The sequence below is a fragment of the Staurois parvus genome, unplaced genomic scaffold (assembly GCF_062004578.1).
Source record: "Staurois parvus isolate SC_StPar_1 unplaced genomic scaffold, SC_StPar_1.0 ptg001633l, whole genome shotgun sequence".
Lineage (NCBI taxonomy): Eukaryota > Metazoa > Chordata > Amphibia > Anura > Ranidae > Staurois > Staurois parvus.
Genome location: NW_028319429.1, coordinates 330,284 through 348,377, shown reverse-complemented (window position 1 = coordinate 348,377; position 18,094 = coordinate 330,284). Strand labels below are relative to the sequence as shown.

At 54.6% G+C, this 18,094-nt stretch overlaps 1 protein-coding gene across 2 annotated transcripts in view; it reads left to right on the top strand.

Annotated features, from left to right (window-relative positions):
- The window catches only part of PRDM2 (PR/SET domain 2), a 110,815-nt gene that overhangs the window by 13,930 nt on the left and 78,791 nt on the right, over positions 1-18,094 (top strand). Inside the window, exons 3-4 of one of the 2 annotated variants that reach the window (XM_089663143.1) lie at positions 16,174-16,291; positions 17,145-17,248. In XM_089663143.1, the coding sequence (XP_089519269.1) occupies positions 16,174-16,291; positions 17,145-17,248 (222 nt within the window). Of the gene's footprint in view, positions 1-16,173; positions 16,292-17,144; positions 17,249-18,094 lie in introns of those variants that run through there. The other variant, XM_089663144.1, reaches the window with a different exon arrangement.

Genomic DNA, 18,094 nt, shown 5'->3' with positions numbered 1-18,094 from the left:
GATATGATCTCCGTGTATAATACATAAGGGGGGGATATGATCTCCGTGTATAATACATAAGGGGGATATGATCTCCGTGTATAATACATAAGGGGGGGATATGATCACCGTGTATAATACATAAGGGGGGGATATGATCACCGTGTATAATACATAAGGGGGGGATATGATCTCCATGTATAATACATAAGGGGGGGATATGATCTCCATGTATAATACATAAGGGGGATATGATCTCCGTGTATAATACATAAGGGGGGGATATGATCACCATGTATAATACATAAGGGGGATATGATCTCCGTGTATAATACATAAAGGGGGGATATGATCTCCGTGTATAATACATAAGGGGGGATATGATCTCCATTAGAGATGAGCGAATCGAAGTATCCGAAGTGGAATTCGAGTCGAATATCGGAAAAATTTCGATTCGTGCCGAATCCGAAAAATAGCCTAATTCGGACGCGCGAATCGAAATTTTTCAGAAAATGGCGGCTGACATGTGCGGCGACGGAGCGGGGATGTCTGGGAAGGCGCGCAGACAAGGCGCGCTGACCCATAATGCATTCCTCAACTACATGTGATCGCATCAGCCAATCAGCAGCCAGCCAGCCAACACTGTGTAATGGTCGAGCTATAAATAGCGGCCATTTTGGAATTCTTCATTTGCCTCCAGTTATTGAACAGAGGCAGACCGCTCTGTACTAGGGACAGGGACAGAGTTAGGGCCACAGAAACGATAATTGGGGACAGAGAAAAGTTACTCAGGGACACAGAATTGTTAATGAGGGCCACAGAATCGTTATTTAGGGACAAAGAAACGCTAGTTAGGGCCACAGAATTCATACTCAGGGACAGACAGAATTGTTACTTAGGGCCACAGAAACGTTATTAGGGCCACAGAATTGTTACTCAGGGACAGACAGAATTGTTACTGAGTGCCAGAGAATTGTTACTTAGGGCCACAGAATTGTTACTCGCACAGACACAGAATTGTTACTGAGGACCACAGAACTGTTACTTAGGGCCACAGAATTGTTACTCGCACAGACACAGAATTGTTACTCGCACAGCCACAGAACTGTTACTGAGGGCCACAGAACCGTTACTTAGGGCCACAGAATTGTTACTCGCACAGACACAGAATTGTTACTCGCACAGACACAGAATTGTTACTCGCGCAGACACAGAATTGTTACTGAGGGCCACAGAACTGTTACTTGGGGCCACAGAAACGTTATTCAGGGACACAGAATTGTTACTGAGGGCCACAGAACTGTTACTTAGGGCCACAGAATTGTTACTCGCACAGACACAGAATTGTTACACAGGGACACAGAACTGTTACTGAGGGCCACAGAACCGTTACTTAGGGCCACAGAATTGTTACTCGCACAGACAGAATTGTTACTCGCACAGACACAGAATTGTTACTCAGGGACACAGAATTGTTACTCAGGGACACAGAATTGTTACTCAGGGACACAGAATTGTTACTCAGGGACACAGAATTGTTACTCAGGGACACAGAACTGTTACTGAGGGCCACAGAATTGTTACTCGCACAGACACAGAATTGTTACTCGCACAGACACAGAATTGTTACTCGCACAGACACAGAATTGTTACTCGCACAGACACAGAATTGTTACTCGCACAGACACAGAATTGTTACTCGCACAGACACAGAATTGTTACTCGCACAGACACAGAATTGTTACTCGCACAGACACAGAATTGTTACTCGCACAGACACAGAATTGTTACTCGCACAGACACAGAATTGTTACTCGCACAGACACAGATTTGTGACTCGCACAGATACAGAATTGTTACTCGCACAGACACAGAATTGTTACTCGCACAGACACAGAATTGTTACTCGCACAGACACAGAATTGTTACTCGCACAGATACAGAATTGTTACTCGCACAGACACAGAATTGTTATTCAGGGAAACAGAACTGTTACTGAGGGCCACAGAACTGTTACTTAGGGCCACAGAATTGTTTCTCGCACAGACACAGAATTGTTACTGGCACAGACACAGAATTGTTACTGAGGGCCACAGAACTGTTACTTGGGGCCACAGAAACGTTAATCAGGGACACAGAATTGTTACTGAGGGCCACAGAACTGTTACTTGGGGCCACAGAAACGTTAATCAGGGACACAGAATTGTTACTGAGGGCCACAGAACTGTTACTTAGGGCCACAGAACTGTTACTCGCACAGACACAGAATTGTTACTCAGGGACACAGAATTGTTACTCGCACAGACACAGAATTGTTACTGAGGGCCACAGAACTGTTACTTAGGGCCACAGAATTGTTACTCGCACAGACACAGAATTGTTACTCAGGGACACATAATCGTTGAATTAAAGAGTATGTCAGACAACATGCAGAGGAGTGGCAGAGTAGGCAATGTTTTAGGAGCGAGCAGACGTGGCAGCAGAGGAAGGGGTCGAGGCAGCACTAGTCGCAGCCAGAGGCCAGTGCTCCCGGTGTCATCCAGCGGTCGTGTCTCCACCGACAACCCTGCCGTCATCGATTGGTTGGCTCGGTCGTCTTCCTCTTCCCAGGTCACCTCTGACACCTACAGCCAACGGTCGGTGGGTACGTCAGACACAACCGTTAGTTGGCATGGCCCGGGACCAAGCCCACTGAAATCACGTGTCCTCTACCTGCCCCTGTCCTTTGGTGTTCCCTCACCAAGCGAAGTATCGCATGCTGTGGGCTCAGCCCCACTGTACAGTGAGGAAGAGCTAACAGAGGGCGGTCAGGAACGGGGGGAGACATCAGCCTTTTCAGCAGCTAGGCGAAGAAGTAGTGGCGAGGAGAGTGGCCCGGTAGCCGGTCTAGAGACAGGTCTGTCTCCTGACCCAGACGCAGCCGAGGGGGCTAGTAGTGAGGCGGAGACCGTACCTGATGATGAGGAGGTTGATCGCACTTGGCAGCCTCGTCGTCATCAGGCAATTTCTTCCGCATCATCAGGAGAAGAGGGTGGCAGCTTGGCAGCGAGCAAAACAGTCGGTGGGTTGCCCAGGAGACAGCAGCAGGGTCGCAGCAGTGTCAGTGGAGGCAAACGTCCACGGAGTAGAGCACCAGCTCCACTGCAGCCTACCACCACGGCCAGTAGTGGTGCCGGTGTGCACGGAGGAAGCAGCAGTCAGCCAGTGAAGAGTATCGGGGGCAAAGTTTCCTACTCGGCGGTGTGGCAATTTTTCGTCAAGCCGCCCGAGGAAGTAAACGTAGCCGTATGTCGACTATGTGGCCAGAAAGTCAAGCGTGGCCAGGGGGCCCATGTTGGGACTACAGCGTTGCGGCAGCATATGCAGCGTCGCCATTTGGTGGCCTGGGAAAACCGTGATAAAGATACGGCGGTTCTGCCTGCCCCAGCCCCCGCTCCATCACCCGCTCCGTTACTTGCTCCGTCACCCGACGTCAATCGCCCTCCATCAGCCAGTCAAGGCTCCAACACCTCTGCTGAGGGGAGTTGTCGCTCGTTGGCATCTTCCGCTCGTTCAGATGCTCCTTCTCCTGCTACTCCTCTTCACGGATTCCGTCAGCAGTCTTTCTTGGAATCCGTTTCCAAGAGACAACAGTTTGCGAGCACGCACCCGACGGTGCAAAAGCTGAACGTCCTCCTGTCCAAGTTGCTGGTGCTGCAGTCCCTCCCTTTCCAACTGGTGGACTCAGCACCTTTCCGAGAAATGATGGCTTGTGCCGCGCCACGGTGGAGAGTGCCAAGCCGTCATTTCTTCGCCAAAAAGGCAGTGCCAGCCCTGCATTCACATGTAGAAGAGATGGTGGGCCAGTCTTTGAGCATGTCGGTCTCTGCCAAAGTGCACGGCAGCGCCGACGTGTGGAGCTGTAACTACGGTCAGGGACAGTACATGTCATTTACGGCCCACTGGGTGAACGTGGTGCCGTCACAGCCGCACCAGCAACTTGGACAGGTCACGCCGCTTTTGCCTCCACGTTTGCACGTCCTTGGTCCGGCAAAGATGTCCGCCTCTACCACCTCTTCTTCCGCCGTGTCCTCAGCCGCCACCCCCGTGCCAAGTCCCATTACCCGACCGGCATATCACATGTGCAGGGCGCAACGGTGTCACGCTGTTCTGCACCTAGTATGCCTTGGCGAACGTAGTCACACAGGGGAGGAACTTCTGAGTGTAATGAACAGAGAAATCGACAGATGGCTGTCTCCGCGCAAACTGAAAATCGGAACCATGTTGACCGACAACGGAAAGAACATGGTGTCTGCTCTGCGTCAAGGAAGGTTGTGCCATGCGCCATGCATGGCTCACGTGTTCAATCTGGTTGTCAAGCGGTTCCTAAAATCCACCATCCCACTGCAAGACATCCTTAAAATGTCACGTAAACTTTGCATGCATTTCAGCCATTCCTACACCGCAAAGCACACCCTCCTTGAGCTGCAGCGGCAGAACGGAATTCCACAGCATCGCCTGATCTGCGACGTTGCAACAAGGTGGAATTCAACCCTACACATGTTAGACCGCCTTTACGAGCAGCGAAAGGCCATCACCGATTTCCTGATGTTACAAGCGGATAAAGGTACTCCCCTGTGTAACTTCGATGTCAGCCATTGGCAGCTCATGCGTGACACCTGCCGCTTGCTCAGGCCCTTTGAGGAGGCCACGCTATTCGTGAGTCGGCAGGACTATGGGATGAACGACGTCATTCCTCTGTTGCACGTCCTGGAACAAATGCTGTTAACAATGGCTGGTCAGGGTGCGGTAGACGTGGCGCACAGATGTCAACGCCACATGACCCCTGTGGGGGCAGGACAGGAAGAAGAGGAGGAGGTAGAGGAGGACATTGGTGCTCAGGAATTATTGAGTGAAATGGGTGGTTTTTCCACTCAGCGGACAGGAGTGGAGGAGCAGGAGCATCTGGTAGAGGAGGAGGAGGAGGAGACAGAGGACCCAGACGCACCGTGGCAGTATGCTGTGGAGATGGAGGCAGGGAGTCCCTCGCATTCCTTGGCACAAATGGCCCATAGCATGCTCGGTTGCTTGCGTAGCGACAGCCGAATAATAACCATCAGACAGAGGGATGACTTTTGGCTGTCCACCTTGTTGGACCCTCGCTACCGTTCAAAAATGGTGGCCTTTTTCACACCTGCTGAGAGGGAGGCCAAAATAACGTACTATAAAAACCACCTATGTAGTCAGTTGGTCTCTGCCTTTGTGCGCCAACGTCCATCCTCAGACACTGTGGGCCCTGTGCGCTCGCGTTCCGCTGGCATGGCAGCAGGGGAGGGGTGGGGTGGTAGGAGCAGTGGCAGCTCCACCAGCAGCGGCTGCCTCAGTCTGCAGTCGATGATGAGTAGCTTTCTTCACCAGCGCAGTGAGGAAACTACTAACCAGCCGCAGCAGCAGCAGCATCAGGTGGACCTGGAGCAGGACCTCAAACAACAGGCTTGGGCCTACTTGGACAGCACCCTGCCAACCGAGGTAGACAATCCCCTTGACTACTGGGCAACGAAACTTGACCTTTGGCCCCAACTAGCTGAATTTGCCCTTGAAAGGCTGTCATGCCCGGCCAGTAGCGTGGCATCGGAGCGCGTGTTTAGTGCGGCAGGAGGTATTGTAACTCCGCGGAGGACACGACTGTCCACCCAAAGTGTGGAGAGACTCACGTTTTGTGAAAATGAATCAGGCGTGGATTAGTCTGGATTTCAAACCACCAGTTCCTGACACAACTGACTAAATCCGCCATGAATCATGCCCCAAACATGTGCCACTTTCAGGTCTCCTCACACACTGCTGGTGTGTAGAATTTTTTGACATAGGGTGCTGGCAGATTACGGGCCTCCCATAGCTGCTGCCAGGCCCCTAATCTGCCATAGGCCCCTATATACCGCCTCCTCATGCTGCTGCCAGGTCCAGAGTCTGTCATGGGTCCCTGTACGGCCTCCCATTGCTGCTGTCTCCATCGCCACACTCTGCCATGTGCCACTTTCAGGTCTCCTCACACACTGCTGGTGTGTTGAATTTTTTGACATAGGGTGCTGGCAGATTACGGGCCTCCCATAGCTGCTGCCAGGCCCCTAATCTGCCATGGGCCCCTATATACCGCCTCCTCATGCTGCTGCCAGGTCCACAGTGTCTCATGCCATGTGCCACTTTCAGGTCTCCTCACACTGCTGGTGTGTAGAATTTTTTGACATAGGGTGCTGGCAGATTACGGGCCTCCTATAGCTGCTGCCAGGCCCCTAATCTGCCATAGGCCCCTATATACCGCCTCCTCATGCTGCTGCCAGGTCCAGAGTGTGTCATGGGTCCCTGTACGGCCTCCCATTGCTGATGTCTCCATCGCCACACTCTGCCATGTGCCACTTTCAGGTCTCCTCACACACTGCTGGTGTGTAGAATTTTTTGACATAGGGTGCTGGCAGATTACGGGCCTCCCATAGCTGCTGCCAGGCCCCTAATCTGCCATGGGCCCCTATACCGCCTCCTCATGCTGCTGCCAAGTCCAGAGTGTGTCATGGGTCCCTGTACGGCCTCCCATTGCTGCTGTCTCCATAGCCACACTCTGCCATGTGCCACTTTCAGGTCTCCTCACACTGCTGGTGTGTTGAATTTTTTGACATAGGGTGCTGGCAGATTACGGGCCTCCCATTGCTGCTGCCAGGCACGTAATCTGCCATGGGCCCCCGTACCGACTCCTCATAGCTGTGACGTTGCAACAAGGTGGAATTCAACCCTACATATGTTAGACCGCCTTTACGAACAGCGAAAGGCCATCACCGATTTCCTGATGTTAAAAGCGGATAAAGGTACTCCCTGTGTAACTTAGATGTCAGCCATTGGCAGCTCATGCGTGACACCTGCCGCTTGCTCAGGCCCTTTGAGGAGGCCACGCTATTCGTGAGTCGCCAGGACTATGGGATGAACGACGTCATTCCTCTGTTGCACGTCCTGGAAAAATGCTGTTAATAATGGCTGGTCAGGGTGCGGTAGACGTGGCGCACAGATCTCAACGCCACATGACCCCTGTGGGGGCAGACAGGAAGAAGAGGAGGAGGTAGAGGAGGACATTGGTGCTCAGGAATTATTGAGTGAAATGGGTGGTTTTCCACTCAGCGGACAGGAGTGGAGGAGCAGGAGCATCTGGTAGAGGAGGAGGAGGAGACAGAGGACCCAGACGCACCGTGGCAGTATGCTGTGGAGATGGAGGCAGGGAGTCCCTCGCATTCCTTGGCACAAATGGCCCATAGCATGCTCGGTTGCTTGCGTAGCGACAGCCGAATAATAACCATCAGACAGAGGGATGACTTTTGGCTGTCCACCTTGTTGGACCCTCGCTACCGTTCAAAATGGTGGCCTTTTTCACACCTGCTGAGAGGGAGGCCAAAATAACGTACTATAAAAACCACCTATGTAGTCAGCTGGTCTCTGCCTTTTGTGCGCCAACGTCCATCTCAGACACTGTGGGCCCTGTGCGCTCGCGTTCCGCTGCCATGGCAGCAGGGGAGGGGTGGGGTGGTAGGAGCAGTGGCAGCTCCACCAGCAGCGGCTGCCTCAGTCTGCTGTCGATGATGAGTAGCTTCTTCACCAGCGCAGTGAGGAAACTACTAACCAGCCGCAGCAGCAGCAGCAGCATCAGGTGGACCTGGAGCAGGACCTCAAACAACAGGCTTAGGCCTACTTTGGACAGCACCCTGCCAACCGAGGTAGACAATCCCCTTGACTACTGGGCAACGAAACTTGACCTTTGGCCCCAACTAGCTGATTTGCCCTTGAAAGGCTGTCATGCCCGGCCAGTAGCGTGGCATCGGAGGCGGTGTTTAGTGCGGCAGGAGGTATTGTAACTCCGCGGAGGACACGACTGTCCACCCAAAGTGTGGAGAGACTCACGTTTGTGAAAATGAATCAGGCGTGGATTAGTCTGGATTTCAAACACCAGTTCCTGACACAACTGACTAAAATCCGCCATGAATCATGCCTCAAACATGTGCCACTTTCAGGTCTCCTCACACTGCTGGTGTGTTCCATTTTTTGTCATAGGGTGCTGGCAGATTACGGGCCTCCATAGCTGCTGCCAGGCCCCTAATCTGCCATGGGCCCCTATATACCGCCTCCTCATGCTGCTGCCAAGTCCAGAGTCTCTCATGGGTCCCTGTACGGCCTCCCATTGCTGCTGTCTCCATCGCCACACTCTGCCATGTGCCACTTTCAGGTCTCCTCACACTGCTGGTAGGTTCCATTTTTTGTCATAGGGTGCTGGCAGATTACGGGGCTCCCATAGCTGCTGCCAGGCCCCTAATCTGCATGGGCCCCCGTACCGACTCCTCATGCTGCTGCCAGGCCCGTAATCTGTCATGGGCCCCTGTTGTCGCTTGTTGGCATATTCCGCTCGTTCAGATGCTCCTTCTCCTGCTACCTCCTCTTCACGGATTCCGTCAGCAGTCTTTCTTAGAATCCGTTTCCAAGAGACAACAGTTGCGAGCACGCACCAGACGGTGCAGAAACTGAACGTCCTCCTGTCCAAGTTGCTGCTGCCAGGCTCGTAATCTGTCATGGGCCCCCGTACCGCCTCCTCATGCTGCTGCCAGGTCCAGAGTGTGTCATGGCCCCCGTACCGACTCCTCATGCTGCTGCCAGGCCCGTATCTGCCATGGGCCCCTGTACCGCCTCCTCATGCTGCTGCCAGGTCCAGAGTGTGTCATGGGTCCCTGTACGGCCTCCCATTGCTGCTGTCTCCATCGCCACACTCTGCCATGTGCCACTTTCAGGTCTCCTCACACTGCTGCTGGTTTCCATTTTTGTCATAGGGTGGCTGTATGGCCTCCCATTGCTGCTGCCTCCACCGCCACACTGTGGCTCCACACTCTGGTTTTGGCCCCGTGACAGCCCAAATGAGTGAAGTGTGCGGTGATTCTAAGATCGACGGCACTCATCTGCATGTCATACTGACTGACAGTATTATTTCTCTTCCCCAGCAGACTCCAAGGGCATTTAAATTAAGGTACAGTGTTCTGCACTAATATAAAGGCTCTCTGAAGCCTAGAAACACCCTTTTTTAAGTTAAATTCACAGCGAATATATTCGACTCGAATCGAAATTTTTCCACGAATTCGCCGAATCAGTCGAATCGAATTTTGAATAATTCGCTCATCTCTAATGATCACCATGTATAATACATAAGGGGGGATATGATCTCCATGTATAATACATAAGGGGGGGATATGATCACCATGTATAATACATAAGGGGGGATATGATCTCCATGTATAATACATAAGGGGGATATGATCTCCATGTATAATACATAAGGGGGATATGATCTCCATGTATAATACATAAGGGGGGATATGATCTCCATGTATAATACATAAGGGGGATATGATCTCCATGTATAATACATAAGGGGGGGGATATGATCTCCATGTATAATACATAAGGGGGATTTGATCTCCATGTAATAATACATAAGGGGAGGAATGATCTCCATGTATAATACATAAGGGGGGATATGATCTCCATGTATAATACATAAGGGGGATATGATCTCCATGTATAATACATAGGGGGGGGGATATGATCTCCATGTATAATACATAAGGGGGATATGATCTCCATGTATAATACATAAGGGGGGGGATATGATCTCCATATATAATACATAAGGGGGGGGGATATGATCTCCATGTATAATACATAAGGGGGGGGATATGATCTCCATGTATAATACATAAGGGGGGGGATATGATCACCATGTATAATACATAAGGGGGGTATGATCTCCATGTATAATACATAAGGGGGGGGATATGATCTCCATGTATAATACATAAGGGGGGGATATGATCTCCATGTATAATACATAAGGGGGGGATATGATCTTCATGTATAATACATAAGGGGGGATATGATCTCCATGTATAATACATAAGGGGGGGGGATATGATCTCCATGTATAATACATAAGGGGGGGGATATGATCTCCATGTATAATACATAAGGGGGGGGATATGATCTCCATGTATAATACATAAGGGGGGATATGATCTCCATGTATAATACATAAGGGGGGATATGATCTCCATGTATAATACATAAGGGGGGATATGATCTCCATGTATAATACATAAGGGGGGATATGATCTCCATGTATAATACATAAGGGGGGGGGATATGATCTCCATGTATAATACATAAGGGGGGATGTGATCTCCATGTATAATACATAGAAGGGGGATGTGATCTCCATGTATAATACATAGGGGGGGGATATGATCTCCATGTATAATACATAAGGGGAGATATGGTCACCATGTATGATACATAAGGGGGGGATATGATCTCCATGTATGATACATAAGGGGGGATGTGATCTCCATGTATAATACATAGAAGGGGGGATATGATCTCCATGTATAATACATAAGGGGGGATATGATCTCCATGTATAATACATAAGGGGGGGATATGATCACCATGTATGATACATAAGGGGGGGATATGATCTCCATGTATGATACATAAGGGGGGGATATGATCCCCCCGAGGTCATCACAGAGGACAAGGGAGCGCTCTTTACGTCTGGGAGGAAAAGAAATGTAATCTCCAAACACGGAAAGGTTTCTTCACAGTAAGAGCTGTGAGGATGTGGAATAGAGCTGGTTGTGGCCAGCTCAGTGGATTGCTGGAGGAGCACATGGATGGAGGAGCACATTGGATGGAGGAGCACATTGGATGGAGGAGCACATTGGATGGAGGAGCACATTGGATGGGCTTTGCTGGGTTTTATCCTTCCTCTGGATCAGTGGTGGGTACAGAGTTGTGTAGTGGAGGATTTCTATTCTTGGTAGGTCTCGGTGGCCCCCGTCTTCTTTCTCCCTCTATATACAGAATCTATATAGAGTTTCTCTGTAGAGGTAATTGGAGGGTGAAGACGTCTCCTCTGGCTGGATGTGATGGATGGCGGGAGGACACCATAGGTCGTTGGGCGTCATGTGATCTCGTAGATCAGAGTTCTCTTTGCTCCCGGCGTTGTCTGTTCTCTGGCAGTCACAGATGTTGAACGACTTTCTGTTGTATGATTTTGCAGCGATTACATTTTTTTTTTTTTTTAATGACCGGTTTTACAGCAAAGATGTGGAATTCGTGAATCTTTGTCTTCTCATCACCCGAAAGAGAGAACTTCTCACCTGACAGGATTGTGGATAGTGAACCCGTCATGGAGGTATAAAGAGAGACCTGAGCTGGTAGACTTTCATTCAACATTCCTCTCTGGGGGGGGATGGCGCATTCCCGGAGGACTTTGCCCTCCCCAGGGGGGGATGGCGCGTTCCCGGAGGACTTGCCCTCCCGGGGGGGGGATGGCGCGTTCCCGGAGGACTTGCCCTCCTGGGGGGATGGCGCGTTCCCGGAGGACTTGCCCTCCCGGGGGGGGGGGGATGGCGCGTTCCCGGAGGACTTGCCCTCCCGGGGGGGGGGGGGGGGGATGGCGCGTTCCCGGAGGACTGGCCTCCCTGGGGGGGGGGGGGGGGGGAGATGGTGCATTCCTGGAGGACTTGCTCTCCCTTGGGGGGGGGGGGGGGGGATGGCACGTTCCCGGAGGGACTTGCCCTCCCTGGGGGGGATGGTGCGTTCCCGGAGACTGCCTCTCCTTGGGGGGGGGGGGGGGAATGGCACGTTTCTGGAGGACTTGCCTCCCTGGGGGGTTGGGGGGGATGGCGCGTTCCTGGAGGACTTGGCCTCCCCGGGGGGGGGGGGGGGGGAATGGCGCGTTCCCGGAGGACTTGGCCTCCCCCGGGGGGGATGGTGCGTTCCCGGAGGACTGGCCTCCCCGGGGGGGATGGTGTGTTCCAGGAAGACTTGCCCTCCCCGGGGGGGTTGGCACGTTCCTGGAGGACTTGGGGTGGGGGGGGGGGGGGGGGGATGGTGTGCTCAGTCCTCACATTGATGAGCCTCCAGGCTGAGCTGCTATCAGACTTTTCTGGGTATTGATTGCCCCCAGCTGGGTGTTGTAGTTCCTCCCATTGGTTACTATGTCAGCACAGGATGTAGTCGTGCCGTAGCGATTGGTGGGAGGGTTCTGGATAGTGTGATGTGGGGGGACACGTGAGGTGACACCCCAAGATGGCAGTGGTGGCTGGAGCTCATCTAGAGAAGATCGAACACTCGGCAATAGGACGGACGAATTTTCTCCTGGGACCCGGCCTGTTCATTGTTCTTGTATACAGAGAGATGAGGTCGCTTTAACCACTTCAGCTCCGGAAGGTTCCCCCATACACCCCCCCCCCCCCAATGACTAGGCTATTTGTTTGCTATTCAGCACTGCGTTACTTTACCTGGTTGGTCATGCAACACTGTACCCAGGAGACCTTTCTATAATTTTCTATTTTTCATGTGTAGAGCTTTCTTTGGTGGTAAAAATAAAACCCCAATTTGTTAAAAAAAAAAAAAAAAATTCGACTTTCTGTTATAAAACATTTCCAATAAAATCAAATTTCGTCATCAATGTATTCTGCGTGTCTTTGGTCAAATCCATCCCAATCCGTGCATATTGATTGGTTTGTGTGAGTCTACAGACTATGGAATATGGGCTACAGATGTTCTACTGGTAATGGTGGGGATCAGCGTAGTGGGACTGTAATAGTGTGGCGGGCAATCTGACACGAACTGACATGAGGTGGGAGGGACACTAAGTGACATCACCAGTGACCCTAATAGTGATCAGTGCTGTCACTGTCCTCATGACCCCGGCCGGGAAGAGGCTTTTCCCCACAGATCTGGCTCTTTTCTCCCTGAACTCCAAGCTGATATCGGGGAGAAGAAACGGCCAGATCGCTGTTCTGTGTGTTTGAAAACCAAGACCTCTGTGCTGTGATTGGCCACAGACGATCAGCAGGTATACAGTGAAAATTATTGGGCTGCAATCTGCCGTGTCCAATCACCGCAGAGGTCAACAGGGGGCGCACACAAAAACCGGGAAATTCACCGCAATGTACGAGAGTCGCGGTGCCGGGCTGTGCCACCCGCTGGCAGTAAAGAAATCCCATTGGTCCAGCCCGGCACACTGTAAGTACACGTCTCCTATCAGAGAGGCTGCTGGGGGACCTGACAGTGTAGTCCCTGCACTCCAGTCATCGTCCAGGCGTGTCATAGCCCTCCGCCCCCCGCATCATAGCCCTCCGCTCCCGCGTCATGGCCCCCCATCCCCGCGTCATGGCCCTCCGCCCCCCCGTCCTGGCCCCCGCGTCATAGCCCTCCGCCCCCGCGTCATGGCCCCCCATCCCCGCATCATGGTCCTCCGCCCCCCCGTCATGGCCCCGCGTCATAGCCCTCCGCCCCCGCGTCATGGCCCCGCGTCATTAGCCCTCCGCCCCCGCGTCATGGCCTCCGCATCATGGCCCTCCGCCCCCGCGTCATGGCCCCCGCATCATGGCCCTCCGCCCCCGCGTCATGGCCCCCGCATCATGGCCCTCCGCCCCCGCGTCATGGCCCCCGCATCATGGCCCTCCGCCCCCGCGTCATGGCCCCCGCATCATGGCTCTCCGCCCCCGCGTCATGGCCCCCGCATCATGGCTCTCCGCCCCCGCGTCATGGCCCCCGCATCATGGCTCTCCGCCCCCGCGTCATGGCCCCCGCATCATGGCCCTCTGCCCCCGCGTCATAGCCCTCTGCCCCCGCGTCATGGCCCCTGAGTCATGGCCCCCGCGTCATTGGTTCTCCGCCCCCGCATCATAGCCCTCCGCCCCCGTGTCATGGCCCCGCGTCATTGGCTCTCCACCCCCGAGTCATAGCCCTCTGCCCCCGCGTCATGGCCCCGCGTCATGGCCCTCTGCCCCCGCGTCATGGCCCCGCGTCATGGCCCTCCGCCCCCGCGTCATGGCCCCCGCGTCATGGCCCCGCGTCATGCCCCCGCGTCATGCCCCCGCGTCATGGCCCCGCGTCATAGCCCTCCGCCCCCGCGTCATGGCCCCGCGTCATAGCCCTCCGCCCCCGCGTCATAGCCCTCCGCCCCCGCGTCATGGCCCTCCGCCCCCGCGTCATTGCCCCCGCGTCATAGCCCTCCGCCCCCGCGTCATGGCCCCCGCGTCATAGCCCTCCGCCCCCGCGTCATGGCCCCCGCGTCATAGCCCTCCGCCCCCGCGTCATGGCCCCCGCGTCATAGCCCTCCGCCCCCGCGTCATGGCCCCCGCGTCATAGCCCTCCGCCCCCGCGTCATGGCCCCCGCGTCATAGCCCTCCGCCCCTGCGTCATGGCCCCCGCGTCTTAGCCCTCCGCCCCCGCATCATAGCCCTCCGCCCCCGCGTCATGGCCCCCGCGTCATTGGCTCTCCGCCCCCGCGTCATGGCCCCCGCGTCATGGCCCCGCGTCATTGGCCCTCCGCCCCCGCGTCATTGGCTCTCCGCCCCCCGTGTCATGGCCCCGCGTCATTGGCTCTCCACCCCCTCGTCATGGCTCTCTGCTCCTGCGTTATGGCTTTCCGCCCCTGCGTCATGGCTCTCCGCCCCCCGCATCATGGCCCCGCGTCATTGGCTCTCCGCCCCCGCGTCATGGCCCCCGCGTCATGGCCCCGCGTCATTGGCCCTCCGCCCCCGCGTCATTGGCTCTCCGCCCCCCGTGTCATGGCCCCGCGTCATTGGCTCTCCACCCCCTCGTCATGGCTCTCTGCTCCTGCGTTATGGCTTTCCGCCCCTGCGTCATGGCTCTCCGCCCCCCGCATCATGGCCCCGCGTCATTGGCTCTCCGCCCCCCACGTCATGGCCTCCGCGTCATTAGCCCTCCGCCCCCGCGTCATTGGCTCTCTGCTCCCGCGTCATGGCTCTCTGCCCCTGCGTCATGGCTCTCTGCCCCTGCGTCATGGCTCTCTGCCCCCCGCGTCATGGCTCTCCCCCCCCCCCCCCCGCGTCATGGCTCTCCGCCCCCGCGTCATGGCCCCGAGTCATTGGCTCTCCGCCCCCGCGTCATGGCCCCGCGTCATTGGCTCTCTGCTCCCGCGTCATGGCTCTCTGCTCCCGCGTCATGGCTCTCTGCCCCTGCGTCATGGCTCTCTGCCCCTGCGTCATGGCTCTCTGCCCCTGCATCATGGCTCTCTGCCCCCGCGTCATGGCCCCGCGTCATTGGCTCTCTGCCCCCCGCGTCATGGCTCCCCCCCCCCCCCCCCGCGTCATGGCTCTCCGCCCCCGCGTCATGGCCCCGCGTCATTGGCTCTCCGCCCCCGCGTCACGGCTCTCCCCCCCCCCCCCCCCCCTGCGTCATGGCTCTCCACCCCCGCGTCATGGCTCCGCATCATTGGCTCTCCGCCCCCCACGTCATCGCCCTTCATCCTGCATCATCGCCCTCTGCCTGCTGACCCGCAATTCCCTTTCTCTGGCCGCAGGCAGCTATGACCCCATGTCATCCGAATGTAAACAAAGGGGTGGTGACCTCGCTGACGGAGCGTACACGGTGGTGACTTCGCCCCTCTGAAGAGTGACCCGCACTATATGGCCTCTCAGAGGGGCTGACAGGAGGTAATGTCACCTTTTCCAGCACCTGTGCAACCCTCGAACACCCGCATCGCCCGGCTCTCACTGGAATGGGTCACACTCAGCGGAAGCACCGCCCACCAGGCACAATGGGGTGTTTTGATACCACGTGTATGCCCCCCTCTTTCTGCTGTGTTGGGTTTGGGGGGGGTGAAAATACAGCAGCCAAACTGTCTATTACTCCCCCCCCCTCCCAGATCCTTACAGTCTCATCAGATCATCCCGGAAATGTTCGCTCCCCCCCCCCCCCCCCCAGATCACGCCGCGATTTCCTGCAGGTGTGGAAATCTGGGAATATTTTGGGATGGGAAGGGTCCTTGGGAATATTTTGGGATGGGAAGGGTCCTTGGGAACATTTTGGGATGGGAAGGGTCCTTGGGAACATTTTGGGATGGGAAGGGTCCTTGGGAACATTTTGGGATGGGAAGGGTCCTTGGGAACATTTTGGGATGGGAAGGGTCCTTGGGAATATTTTGGGATGGGAAGGGTCCTTGGGAACATTTTGGGATGGGAAGGGTCCTTGGGAACATTTTGGGATGGGAAGGGTCCTTGGGAACATTTTGGGATGGGAAGGGTCCTTGGGAATATTTTGGGATGGGAAGGGTCCTCCTCCATTCTCTGATCCTCGGTTTGTATCTTTGGCTCATAGGATGCAGTAAAGTTCCAAGAAGCAGCCGAGTCATTGGCCGATGTACCGGGTCATGTGCTGAGGGGGCTTCCTGAGGAAGTGGCGCTGGGTGCGTCCGCGGTGGATGAGCTGAGATTGGGTGAGTCGCCATCAGCAATCCTTTTGTTGCTGTAAATGTGAGTCTGGAAGTTCATCAAGGTGTCTGTAAACCCCCCCCCCCCCCCGTGATGGGAGTGGCCTCCGGTGATACACAGAGATGAGACCAATCCTCCTACATAAGTTGTACCTGTTTAGCTGAAGTCTTCTCTCCAGTCTTTCAAAGTCCAGGATTTATACAGCTTGTCTGAGCTTTCAAAAAAAAGGGGTCAGGGAGCTAAAATGACACACTGCAGAGCTCAGTGAGGGGAGTTCTGAAAGCTGATTGGAGGGAAGGGACCCCCTCCCCCTTCACACAGTACACAGGAACAGAGCTGAGGCTGTCAGTCACAGGCAACCCACAGGGGTGATGGAACCCCCGCTGGATGTCCTCCCAGTCCTAGAAAGTTCCAGGGGATGGGTCATGACACACTCTGTTCATGGAGGGGCAACCAACCCACCTTCACAAAGCCCAGGACAGCAGGATGGAGGTCCAGCAAACCCTGAGACGGTATTTGGGGGGGGGGAAGCCTTCATTGGAGAAGAGGAATACTATCTTGTAACCTGCAAACTGTCTTCAGGGACAGAAAACTTTCCTCCAGAAGAGGGAGGGGCAGAGGAGCTGGGCCGGCACAGACAGTAATTATCCCCACCCAGAAGGTCTATGACATGTAAGTGGGGGGAGGGGCTGTGCTGGGGCATTATCTCTTAATGGAATATCACATTTTCTTGGAAAGTTCATAGAGAAGGAAAATCATTTTATCAGAGCAACCCCGCCCCTCCCCCTCCCGGTCTCACCCCCGAGTGTCACACATATCTCCACCATGAATAACATGACTCCCGAATTCCTCTTCTAGGTGTCTGGGCCAGGAAGCCCCTCCCCCGAGGGAAGAAATTTGGACCTTTTGTTGGTGAGAAGAAGAAGCGATCGCAGGTGAAGAACAATGTGTACATGTGGGAGGTGAGTGCTCCTAGAAGTAGAGTCCCTGCAGGAGAGAGAGGACTGGCACTCTGCTGCGCCCCCCCCCCCTTCACCAGTCCTTTGCATCACGCCCCAGTTCTTCTCACTATTAGCCCCCCACCCCATCCTCATTGATATACCTGAGATTGGTGTGGGGTGGGATGGGCCCCCTGAGAATGGTGGGGGGTGGGATGGGCCCCCTGAGAATGGTGGGGGGTGGGATGGGCCCCCTGAGATTAGTTGGGGGGGGGGGGGGATGGGCCCCCTGAGATTGGTGGAATGAGAAGTCCTCCCCAAAGACATTGGGATTCCTTCTGATGAATCTGGGAATGTGATGGTGGAATGAGTTGTCTTCCCCGGAGATGATTGGGATTCCTTCTCTGGATGAATCTGGGAATGTGATGGTGGAATGAGTTGTCTTCCCCGGAGATGATTGGGATTCCTTCTCTGGATGAATCTGGGCATGTGATGGTGGAATGAGTTGTCTTCCCCGGAGATGATTGGGATTCCTTCTCCTGATGAATCTGGGAATGTGATGGTGGAATGAGTCGTCTTCCCCGGAGATGATTGGGATTCCTTCTCCTGATGAATGTGATGGTGGAATGAAGTCCTCCCTAGAGATGATTGGGATTCCTTCTCTGGATGAATCTGGGCATGTGATGGTGGAATGAGTTGTCTTCCCCGGAGATGATTGGGATTCCTTCTCTGGATGAATCTGGGAATGTGATGGTGGAATGAGTGGACTTCCCCGGAGATGATTGGGATTCCTTCTCTGGATGAATCTGGGAATGTGATGGTGGAATGAGTTGTCCTCCCCGGAGATGATTGGGATTCCTTCTCCTGATG